Source organism: Hipposideros armiger, unplaced genomic scaffold (genome assembly GCF_001890085.2).
Source record: "Hipposideros armiger isolate ML-2016 unplaced genomic scaffold, ASM189008v1 scaffold_311, whole genome shotgun sequence".
NCBI classification, from domain to species: domain Eukaryota; kingdom Metazoa; phylum Chordata; class Mammalia; order Chiroptera; family Hipposideridae; genus Hipposideros; species Hipposideros armiger.
In genome coordinates, this window is record NW_017731661.1 from 795046 (window position 1) to 807434 (window position 12389).

The following is a 12389-nucleotide window of genomic DNA, read 5'->3' on the forward strand; positions in this document are numbered from 1 at the left end:
CTCAGGATGGCCGAATAGCTGTGAAAGCCTGCGAGGGCCTGATGCTCTTAGTGAGTTTGCCAGAGCCGGCGGCTGCCAGGTGCCTCACCCAGAGCACATGCTTGTGTGAACTGCTGACCGAGAGACTTGCCTCCCTGTACAAGGCCCTACCTCAGTCAGTAGACCCCTTAGATATTGAAACAGTGGAATCAATTAACTGGGGGTAAGAACCAGCTATTTGTGTTTTTCCATAAAAGGGATTTCTTTTGCCTACAGTTTTAAGTCCCTTTCTATTTTGCAAAGATAGAAACCTTTCGTTTTGAAAAATGTAATATTACTAGTGATTGAATGGGATTATTTTTTTGAGACACGTTTTAGATTTGTTATCAGTTAGTGGTAATGATTTGACATGGGAATAGTCCAGCTGTTACATACAGTTAAACTACTTCTCCTTTGTCCATTCTGGTGATCAATTAAGACCTGTTTTTTTGTTTGTTTTTGTTTTTTTAAATCCTTGAAAAGGTGATATCCTTTTTTATAAATAAGTTCCACAGCCTCGAGGGCGGTCTCGTGTGTTTCATGGCCTGTTTGTGTTGACTCTCTCCTCCTACCTCATTCTTTCACCCTTTCTGCTCCGCTCTTAGGTCCCCCCACCCCCCCGCCCCGATTCTCATCGGAAAATGTGCTCACTGCAGAACATTTATAAGTTTCTAAAAAGTGTGAAGCAGCATAAATAAAATTACCCACAATCCCACCACCTATAAAGTTTTAATATTTTGACATAATAACCTGTCATTGGTTTTCTGTGTATTTTTAACCCTTCTTTGGCTCTTACTTGGTTTTTTTCCACCCTGTATTCTGTCAACATTTGTAGGGCAGACCCCCTTTTCCGCTTCACTCCTGTCTTGTGTTTTAAGGCCGGCAGAGAAGCAGGCCAGTCGGTTCTTGCTGCAGATGCTCCTGTATCTCCTTTTCTTCTGTCCAGCGCTGAGAACCTCCGACTTCATTCCTGTTACTTGGTCACATTTACGGCAGAAGCATGAGGGGCTGTCTAAATGGCTTTCCTCCTGCAGCTCTCTTCTCCTTTAGCCTCTCTCTTCCCACATAATGAGTAGCAATTGTTTACAACTTGAAAAGGTTTTATCTTTGGCTTTCTTTTTTAAAACACTCTTCTGGTAGTCATGCAGCATTGCCTGTGTAAATATATCATATTGCGTAAGTTCATTCACGAGCCTTTATTTTCCCGTATGTACTGAATTGGATGAATGCTTTTGGATAGCTTTGAACATAGCGTTTCTTCTGTGTCCTACAGCTTGGACTCATACAGTCATAAAGAAGATGCTTCGGCATTTCCAGGAAAACGAGCCTTAATTTCATTTCTTTCCTGGTTTGATTATTGTGATCAGCTCATAAAGGAAGCACAAAAGGTTTGAATGTTTTTGTTTCTTAATCATTTAAAAATGTAACTGTCTATTAAATGAAGTTTGAATCCTCTGTTTATATTCCCGTGTATATCTTAATTGTCATAGAATAGCACAGTTAGTAAAATAAATAGAACCACATAAACAAAAAAGCGTATATATATGTGTGTGTGTTAACGCGAATAAATTACAATTCAAGTTCTGTCTCTGTATTTATTTAAGTATTATAGCACAGCCCTGAACAAGATAACATTGGCCTTCCCCCATTTTTCTCTTTGGGAAGATGTTCATACCATAAGGTGATTGGGATAATATTTTTATCCTGTTTGTCTTGTTCTTGGAAATTTAGATAAAATGTAAAGAACCTAATGGCTAACACCTCATCTAGGTTTGATACCAGCAACAAGATGGTCAGTAGGCAAGTTTGTTTTCCACATTAATTCAGATGGAGGGTGCGTACTGATTTATTGATGATGCAAATTAATCTTTTTTCCATTAAAAAAAGATAACGATGCTTGTCCTGTATTCCAGACTACTGCTGTTGCTCTTGCCAAAGCCGTTCATGAAAGATTTTTTATTGGTGTTATGGAACCACAGTTAATGCAAACGTGAGTGGCCTCTTAATTTAAAAAAAAAAAAATCATTGTGTTCCTGTTATTTTTGTCCACTAATTACCTGTTTGTAATGCCAGTTCTGAGATGGGCATTCTGACGTCAACTGCTCTGCTTCATCGCATTGTTCGGCAAGTAACCTCCGACGTTTTGCTTCAAGAGATGGTGTTTTTCATCCTCGGAGACCAGAGAGAACCAGAAACTCTGGCAGAAATTAGCAGACATCCTTTAAGGCATAGGTTAATTGAACATTGTGATCACATATCTGATGAGGTAAGCTACGTAATGACTTAGAATTTGACTGAAATTTATTTTCATACACTTGTGATGTTTTGAATATTAGCCTCTATTAATGTGCCTCTAAAAACTGAAAGCATGACTTACAGGATGGCAAGAAGAATAATTTATTTAAAGATATTTTTCAATTAGTTTATCATTTTTGGTTTCAGATAAGCATAATGACATTAAGAATGTTTGAACACCTTTTACAAAAACCCAATGAGCACATTCTTTACAACTTGGTCCTAAGAAATCTTGAAGAAAGAAATTATACAGAATATAAACCTGTGTGCCCAGAAGATAAAGACGTGGTGGAGAATGGATTGATAGCAGGAGCAGTGTAAGTTCCTGTCCAGCTCTGTGACTTTAGCATTGCATGTAGAATCATAATTTTCTCTTATTTCTCTCCCTCAAATAAAAAAACCTCTTACAGCTTAAAAGCTTTTAAAAATAAAATTTAAATGTCTGATATTACTGTCCCTTTAAATTACAGTGGTATTACCTATTTATTAAACCCGACAAAATCGCTATATTCTTGGGTTAGATGTTAGTTTAAAATGTTAACTTCTCTATAAAATATAAACACATTTTTTCTTAATTTTCTTATTAATAAAATTATGTAAGAACAAAGTTGTTTCTAAGAACATATATAATACATTGTTTAAAAACTATAATAAAATGGTTTTTTATACATCATTAAATTAAACTTAGAGACCTGGAAGAAGACCCGTTATTTACTGACATTGCGCCAGATAACACTCTGTCAAACCAAGAGTGGGCTCGTTCTTCACCTCCCACTACGCCAGACCACCCCAAAAACGACGGGAAAACCGAAGTCCATAAAATTGTAAATAGGTGAGTTGCTGTGTAAATTTGGGTTACATCTCTTTACTTGTTTTTATAACCTGTGTATAATAGCTCTGCTCTTAGGTTGTTACAGAGATATATGATGAAATCAGTCTTCCCCTGTTTAATCTAAAGATTACGTCAGCTTTTGTCCTGCTTATGTAGCCCATGAGACAGCCTAGGGGCAACAGTCAATAGCAAAAGGGAAAGGCTTACTTAACATAGAAATAAAAACAAGGAATGGTGGTCAAAGCACCCTTCAAAGCACCGTACTTTTTACATAGAAATAATTTTAAGTAATTCCCAATTGGAACCACATTGAGAATTTCCAGTTTGATAAATTGTACTTATTAGACATGTACTCATCATATATGCTAAGCAGAGGGTTATTCCTTCTGTTGGCTTGTGTTTTTACATCTTTTTTTTTTTTTTAAAGAAGTGCCTTTTTTTTAAAAAAAAGTGCAATTTTCTTCTTTTTCTTCCTTTGTTTGCTATGCTGTTATTGATATGCCTAGTCCAGGCAGATGGCTTTAGAGAAAATTCCATAAGGTTCAAGATGCAGAATTAGGGCACATAAAATCTTAAATTCAATTACTTAAAAGCCAATTTCCTGAGATTAACAGATGTGGCAATCTGTTATGGTGCTGTAATGTAAAAAGAAAAAAGTCATTTTTAGGCTTGTACTTTAAGTGGAATGAGTAATTTTTTAAAAACCCTGTAAAATAATGAAAGCATATTTAATAAGTGAATTGTAAGACTGATTTAAAATAAGTACTTAACATATAATTTTATTTTTTTAAGTTTCCACTTGTGGTAATACTTGATTAAACTGAAGATATCACTAGATATATTACTACACATAAAGATAGTGAATTGTGAGAGTATTTGTTATTGACCATTGCTCTTTTCATTTAAGTTTTCTCTGTCTCGTACCTGATGAAGCAAAATCATCCTACCATGTTGAGGGGACTGGATATGACACCTACCTCCGAGATGCTCATAGGCAGGTAAGTCCAGCAACTCATTTTTTTTGAAATGAAGTCTAATAATGCACGCACACGCCTTGTCACATCGCCCAGTCATTTCTCCAGAGGTTTGCTTTCCCTGCCAGACTTGAACCCCAGTCTCGCTACTGTATCTTTCTGCAAGTGACCTTGCGTTGCTTTTCCGACTGTGTCTCTATCTCATGATTTCTTTATGTCCCCCCGCCCCTCCCTCCCTTTCTTCCCTTTCTTTCTGTGCTTGACATTCATCTCCCCAAATCCCGTCTCTTACTGATCCAAAAACTGGTTCTGCCTCCACCACCTTGCTCCTGACCCACCGGCTCCTCTCCGTTCCTGTCCACCACTGTTCCCCAGGCAGCTGGCTTCCGTCCCACTCTTTCTCACGCCTTCGTTCCCACTGCGTTCTAGCTTTCTATCTCCCTGGAACGAACGCCTTTTCTGAAAACTCTCCTTTTAGTTTTCAATTAACTGGCCCCTTCTCAGTCTTCTTTTCACTCCGTAGCATTTTGTATTTTACAAAATTCCAAATTTTGAAATGTCTCAAGTCAGAAAAATGCATATTTAGTTTTCATCTAAATCCTTTGGATGTATGTGTGCTATTATATATAATTAATTGGCATATGCTGTTGGCTAATTCATAGTACTTGAGGCCTGAATTCAAGTCCACATTATCACATGAATAGTTAGAGTAATGCACTTTCATGTGACTAGAAAGTAAAGGCAGTAAGAAGGGGTACCAGTCTCAGTAGTACCAACTGGATTTTTAAATTGCCTTTATTCATTCCGTAAAGTTTCATTTCCATTTTCTGATTACAAATGTAGTTGTGGTTATTTCAGAAATCTTAGAAAACAGACAAAAAGGATAGATACATTTTTAACCGTTACTTTACAGGTCAGGATTTCAGAAGTGTTAATGTGAAAATGCTTCACTAAACATTGGGATGTGGTTTCATAAAGTTAATTGTCTACGGAAAGCCAAACAGTTGAAAGCTCACAATATATTATTGAAGCAGGTGGCTTTTTTATCATTTTAAATATGTTTTCTTTTAAAAGTCGAAGTTAGTGCTTCATGGTGAGACTATGTTTTGTTTTAATTTCAGGTAATTTGCAAACTAGAAAACTGAGAGTAGTTTTGCTTTATCAAATAAGGAGAATCTGGAAAGGGAAAAAATATGGAAGAAAACTCTAAATTTCTTTCATTTCAATCAAGTAAATTACATATCAGGGGAGACTTTTAAATTTTATTTTTATTATATGAGATATTCTTGTGCTTGTAAAAATTTATATTGTGTAGTGAAGAACCCGTTTCTTATTATTTCCATACTGTCACAGACCAGGACTTTTGGAAAATGTAATAAAAATTAATTATTAGAAAAATGGAAAGAACAAACCTAAATGACAAGCCCTGATTGTCTTATTAGATTCAGCAGACATCAAATTTCCTCAGTTAAATTGCAGTGAAAGTTTCTACATTCTTCCTCTTAGTTTCTGTATCATCTAATTGTGATGGTTGCACTTTGTGGACCACACTTTGAGCAGCCCTGTTTTATCCTATCAGAACAACATGCCTACTGCAAAGACATTGTAGCAAATCGAGCTTGTCTTCTCAGATGAGATGCATCTGTTCATCTGTTACAGGTAGCATCTGAGAATAGACTTGAAAATGTGGCTAGGGCTTTGCTTTTTAAATATTCTCTAAATATGTAATGAAAATAAATAATTAAAGGGTTAAATTCCTCTACAGGACAGAGCATAAGCACAGTGGTTAAAGGGGTACTTTGATAAACTTAAAATATGCCTTTTTTAATCAACATATATCGGTGCTGGCGATTATCATCTTACTTGGTGCCTCTAGTTAGGGTGTTACCTGAGCCCTCTCATCTTTCCCCCTCCCATCGTAGCACCTCACACACAGCAGACATTCAACATTCAAATGGATGTTTACAAGCCTGTTCGAACAAATCATTTCTATTTCATCTCAATTTGGTTTTTGTTAGTGCTTCGTTAATGATCTAAATGCTTTTCCCCTAGTTCCGGGACTACTGTGCTATCTGCTTAAGATGGGAGTGGCCTGGGTCTCCGAAAGCATTGGAAAAGTGCAATTTAGAAGCAGCTTTCTTTGAAGGTCATTTTTTGAAAGTTTTATTTGACAGAATGGGAAGAATTCTTGATCAGGTAATAAGTTTTAAAATACTAATTTTCATGGTATTTTGTTGCCTTTCTTTATGGGTTCATCTCAAGTCTTAATTTAGATTGTCAACAAGGTAATTTTATTGTTTTTTTTAGTTTTTCCACTAGATGACTTTTTTGTAAAGCTTGATTGCCAACAGCTGGTAGGTTTCTGATGCATTTGTTATGCTATGAGCATTTATTTGCTCTGACAGCTTTTACAGAATTGAATATTTTCTTTCTCATTGTAGGCCATTGACTTAAAATCTTGAACGTGTTTTGGAGGTTATTAGAGGGCTTTCCTTTCGTTGACTAACCTAGAAAGCCTTTGAGTTATTACAGTTAATGCCGATACAGATAGAGTCAACCTTGTAAGGGTCAATTCAAAAGACTCTAAATGTCATTTGAAATTTAATCTCGAACACTCTGGGCTCGTTAATATTACAGAACAGTGTTAGAGAAAGCAGCTTCTTCAGATGAAGCACTTGTGAATGACACTCATTTTCACAGGGGGAGGTGAAATAAAAAGAGTAAATATTCTTATTGCAGGGTGGACAGAAATCCCCATCAGCTGCTATGTTGCTATGGGGGTTTCACTGTCAGGAGAAATGAATTGGGATTACAGAGCCCATCTCTCCCTCCCTCCCTCCCTCTCTCATTGACAAAGTGATGATGGAGCTCTGAAATGCTTTGTACACTGGGACACCCACTTGAAATGAAAGAACCTGGCATAATACTTGTCTTACCATAGAAATTGAGTCAATCAATTTGGAATTAATTTAAAATTGTATATTAAAGTACCTGGGATATTTTTTTTTTAGCATTTTTAGTTAAATATTTATGTGAGCATAGGGGGTTATAAAAGAAATTTACGACATAAGCTGGCTGTCTTCGATAACCAGAAAGCCAAATAAATTATAATTTAAGAAGTATTTCACTAGGTTAGACTTCAGTCAGTACAATTTCTGATAGTAATCAATAAAGAGATAGAGGAAGTCCTTTTTCCTTTCACCCTCTTAATAGCATGAGCTGCATTTCTGGTGTTTAGTTGTTTGTTCATTTGTTTGTTTTATACTTAACAACCAAAGCATTTAAATCCAGCTATTGTAGGTGTTATGCTCTATAGTCATGGCTGTATCACCTCCTGGGGTGCGGGGCCCATCTGTTCATTGTCTTTTTTGTGCTGGTTTGCTACGCTGATTAAGCTAACATGCAAGAGACATTAACAATCAGTATCAAGGCAGTAATCTATAGAAATTTTGACCAAAGGCACTAAAAAGGAATCTGAATTTTTAAAAAGTTTCTAAATGAATTGAAAGAACCTCTTGGAAGCTTTGTTGTCACTCTTGAGCGTTTTTTTCTTTAGTTTGTAGAGTGCTGACACAGAAGGATACACCAGAGACGGAGTATCCTGAAATGCTTAAAATGCTTCTCATCTCACCAGGTAGCACTCCACAGTGCAGACCTCATTCATAATCACTGCTTCCTGCAGCCCTGCATGGCAGGCAAGACAGAGGTCTAGTCTTGTAAATGAGGAATCCTTAGTTTCCGTTCATGTGACTTAACAGCCAGTGAGCTGTGGAGCGCAGCCTTTTGTCTTTCAAACCCTCGATTTTCCAAGCCTTTTTTGGTAAGAACATTATATAGTCAGATCTCAAAAGATAATTATGAGCCCTAGTATGCTAAGCAGGCTTGGTTCAGTTTAATCTCTTTTTTTCCTAAATGTTTTTGCTGAGGATGACGTTTGCTTGTATTTTTTAATTATAGTATGTGGCCCTGATTGGGTCACGATAACCAGGCCGGGATTAAATTTTTATTATGAATAATTAATAGAGCTAATTTCTGCAATTATAATTGAGAAGCTATGATATGACATCAAGTATTCATGACACTGTTTTGTTGTCACAGTGTTAATTTTTTTAAAAAACTTTGTAATGCAAACACTTAGTATTGTTTGTAACTGGTGATTTTAAAAAGAAAGTAAAATACTAGGGTACATAGCAGAATGTAAAGAACACCAGGAAAAATGTAAGACGCTAGGTTCTCGTACCTGCCCTGACTGTGAAGAGTTTGAACTTGGGCAACTAACTGAGCCACTTGCCACATTTTCTTATTGTTGAAGTGAAGTTGGTATTACTTGCCCTGACTGCCTACTTAGATTTGCTTGTAAGAATTAAATGAAAAAAGTAATTTAAAATACTTTAAAATAAATACAAAATCTATTAAATACAGGTTATTAGACATTTCAGAGACTATCAAGTGGTTGAAAATTTTTTTTAATTTAACTTAAATCTTATTATTTCAATATGTGCATATTTGGCCTTTAGTAGAGTGTTGAGACTGAGTTTGCTGGTGACAGCATGCTTTTAACTCAGTTTATTGTCTTAACATTCAGACCTTGTGTGTAGTGTGAGCTCAGTCAAAAATGGGCCGAGTCCATTTGACATGTCAGAAAAACCTGGTTAGCTTTCATTTCAGGTGACTACTGTATAAAGTACAAAATAAAGGGATCCAAAATAATGGATATAAACACTTACTATTAACCAACCCCCAAAACGCCAGCTTGTTTTAAAGTTATTACCAATATGAAGTAGGGACCATTTCAGAGTATGGTGGAACAATTTCTGTCTAGCTGAAATGTATTTTCATTTTCACATTAAAAAGTAATCCATGTCAGCCTTAAATTTCTAAAGCAACCAAAGATATAGATTCTTGTTCAAATCCTACAAACCAAGTAACGCCAGAGAAAATAAAAGTTTAAGTGGCAATGTGTTCTTGTTTAAAGCCAAAGTTTTTGATTGATTTAATCACCTGCAAATAGCAGAATTTAGTGACCTAAAAAATCTGAACTTCCTGAAATGAAGTCACGTATAATACTGTACTTAAATTGTATTTTAAATGACTTTGTCCACATTTTTTGCCAAATGCATTCTTCTTAAAGATTTTTTAGGTGTTTCCTTTGGGCCTAAAATACAATGTGAATTCACTGTTACGAACTGAGTCTTGGAAAAGGCTTTTTTATTCTGTTGCAAATATTATCCAGTGGGAGGAGAATATGCTCTTCAAACTATCCTTTCATAGGAATAGCATCTCCTTTCACTTTTCTTGCTTATGGCTAGATTTTGAATAAGAGTGACTTATGCATAGTTTTTCTTCTTTCATAAAACCCATGTTCATGAATCTAGTGGTAAGTACGAAAGACTGAAACCGAACTTACAACCCAGGACTTGAGTTTTTGTATATTTGACATCTTTGGCACGTGCTCAAGCATTTGTTGTCCTCTGAATGCCAACTATTCACTTCTTAATTGGTATTCATTATGATCAAGGGTTCAAAAGCTGCTCAGTGAGTGTGAGTCAAGCATGCAGACTCCATGGCTAACATCAACTTGGGCCGGGATCGCTTCTCCCTTCCCGGTACTGCGCCATGTTTCTCACTCAGCCCGTTGCCTGGGTTCTTCCCCACCTTCCTGCTGAGGTCAGTTTGGTTTCAGACACTCGGTTTCCTTTGGCTACTTGGAAGGAGACTGGAAGGGCGAGAGATTTCTGTTGGAAGCTATTGCCACAATAATGGCAACTCTTTTGTATAGTGTGCCTTTGGCTTTGAGGTTTACATCCTCTATAAAGTGCCTCCAAGTTACTTTTTATGGAGGATAAGCAGATTAAAAATAAAAAATTAGAATTCAAGTGCAATTGTGATAACACATGTAAACATACGTACGGGGAGCTATACACAGACTTGCTGCCTGCCATTCCTTTGGGAGAGTGAATGCTCCTGCAGTGAATGAGATGGTCCCTGTCTGCAGTCACCATTTGGAACCTTCGGCTTCACTTTGGGGCACGTGCTGGTCATTTCTACCTCCAAGTACTTTTATTCCGTGACAAGGTTCTGTGGTGGACGTGACTTTCTTTTACTCTGTACATGCTTTGGGTAATCGGTAATAGTTGAATAACGTAAGAGATGAGGAATGTCATTTCTAAAATTAGGCTACTATAATATGTTCCCTTCTATCTTTGATTACCGTGTCCCCTGTTGTTTGTAATTAATATTACATATGACACTTTGTTGGGCTTTGATGACCCCTTGAACGATTTCATTAATTTCAAAAGCCTGCATAAAACAGACATTCTGACTATGGTAAGCATTTGGGATTTTCCTTCTGTTTATATGCATGCTTTTGTTTTAGACTAGAAGTTTTGTGCTCTTTGACTAGGATGGTGAGAGCTTATTTAGTTCCAGGTATTTGCATTGTGGAAGAGCATATGGAAGAAGGATTAAGATGGTAGATGGTCCTTTCTTGAAAAGACAAATTGAAATGGTAAATCAAGTGCTCAGGTATATACATATAAGTGACGTCAAATGTCTCTTTGTGTTTTACCTCTCCTTAGCCATATGATGTAAATTTACAAGTGACCTCGGTGTTATCTAGACTTTCCCTCTTCTCTCATCCGCACATACACGAGTACCTTTTGGATCCTTACGTGAACCTGGCTTCTGGCTGTAGATCACTCTTCTCTGTAATCGTCAGGGTGAGTTACTTGTTTTTGTTAGATTCTCTAGGATTGATAAACCTGTCCAATTAACATCTCCCTATAAGATGTAATTAGTGTCACATAATGAAAAATAGTATATATCTACTGTTTAAAAGTAATTATTTTACTATAAAATGTGGCGAAAAAAGAAAAATTCATTCTCTTAAGTGATAGATGTAATTTAGATTTTAAGGAATAGATATGAGTCCTTTGTCAAAGATGGTTTATGTGAAGAGTGAAAGGTAACGGTCTTCATTTAGTAATAGGAAATGGAATATTTTATCCTGAAAATCCCTATGTAGTTGATTTCAGGAACTGAGTTCCTTTTCTCTCTCATGCAGGTTGTTGGAGACCTTATGGTTAGAATCCAGCGTATTCAAGACTTTACTCCCAAGCTTCTATTAGTCAGAAAGCGATTACTTGCTTTGGAACCTGAAGGCCCTGTGTAAGTCAGTGTTTTATTGGGTTTTTTCTATGTTTTTTTCTATGTTTTTCTATGTTGCAAAAATGCGTCATGACTTTTCCGACAACCCCATCATATTTTTTTAATCTACAAATTCCAACAAAACTTGACAATCTGCTGATGCCTTGAATTGATGTGTTGCCTGCTTCCCCCTTAGCAGTATTGACCACATCACGTTGCTGGAGGGTGTCATCGTGTTGGAAGAGTTCTGTAAAGAGCTGGCGGCAATCGCGTTTGTGAAGTACCATGCTTCCGCCACCCCGTAAATAGCACCTTTCAAGCAACGAAGGGAACAGAAGAACTATTGGGTAACTTACATCAAAAAAGACAGTTCCACCCAGCAAAGAGAAGATAAAAAGCCTTTTTAAATGACGTATTGCTGTAAACTGGACAGAACCATTACGGACCCCTTGAGTGGACAATTTCAGCAAAATGTTGTAAGATGTTGTTTTCATTGGCTTCATCATAATGGTTCTGTGTATAAAATCGCACGTCCTTGAATCCAGGATACAATCAAAGGAACTTCAGGAAATGAGCGTTTCTAATGCCTCTGTGAAAAGCTGCAAAATTTCTGATGTTATGACTTTGATGATATTTCTGTTATTTTAATATCCTTTTAGGTAGCAAGGCATTTTGACATTCTCTGGGACTCAAATGCTTATATTCTTTTGGATTAATAAGTAGCAAAAAAATTTTAATTTTGTAACTTTTTAAGGTCAGAATTCTTATCAAAATATATGAAAAAAACTGAGATATAAACACAATTCAGGGACCATCAAAAGAGTTGAGTTAATAATAGGAGATAAAAATGTGTAGAGCACCATTAACTTCCTTCAGCTTTTCTAAGCATAACAATTTAATATAAACTCTTGATTAATATAATATATATATATATTTTTTAAAGAAATGTTCCTTTGTGCACATAGCCATGGTAGTGATTCACTTTCATGCATGGGTCCCAGTTTATTTAAACCGTGTCATTTTTGCAACAACGTTGAATTTGAGCTCTCCATTGGCTGTATTTGCTAAAATAGTATTTTCTTAAGCTAATTAACATGTACTGGGTTGAGAACCTTTTTTTTCCC

General features: G+C 36.3%; 1 protein-coding gene across 2 annotated transcripts in view; it reads left to right on the plus strand.

Moving 5' to 3' along the window:
- Positions 1-12383, plus strand: part of FHIP2A (FHF complex subunit HOOK interacting protein 2A) — a 30287-nt gene extending 17904 nt beyond the window's left edge. Inside the window, exons 7-17 of one of the 2 annotated variants that reach the window (XM_019660108.1) lie at positions 6-202; positions 1292-1406; positions 1932-2008; positions 2092-2284; positions 2461-2630; positions 3002-3145; positions 4053-4143; positions 6172-6315; positions 10698-10838; positions 11183-11286; positions 11462-12383. In XM_019660108.1, the coding sequence (XP_019515653.1) occupies positions 6-202; positions 1292-1406; positions 1932-2008; positions 2092-2284; positions 2461-2630; positions 3002-3145; positions 4053-4143; positions 6172-6315; positions 10698-10838; positions 11183-11286; positions 11462-11570 (1485 nt within the window). In that variant the 3' untranslated portion in view covers positions 11571-12383. The remainder of the gene's footprint in view (positions 1-5; positions 203-1291; positions 1407-1931; positions 2009-2091; positions 2285-2460; positions 2631-3001; positions 3146-4052; positions 4144-6171; positions 6316-10697; positions 10839-11182; positions 11287-11461) is intronic. The other variant, XM_019660109.1, reaches the window with a different exon arrangement.
- The last annotated feature ends 6 nt before the right edge of the window (positions 12384-12389 follow it).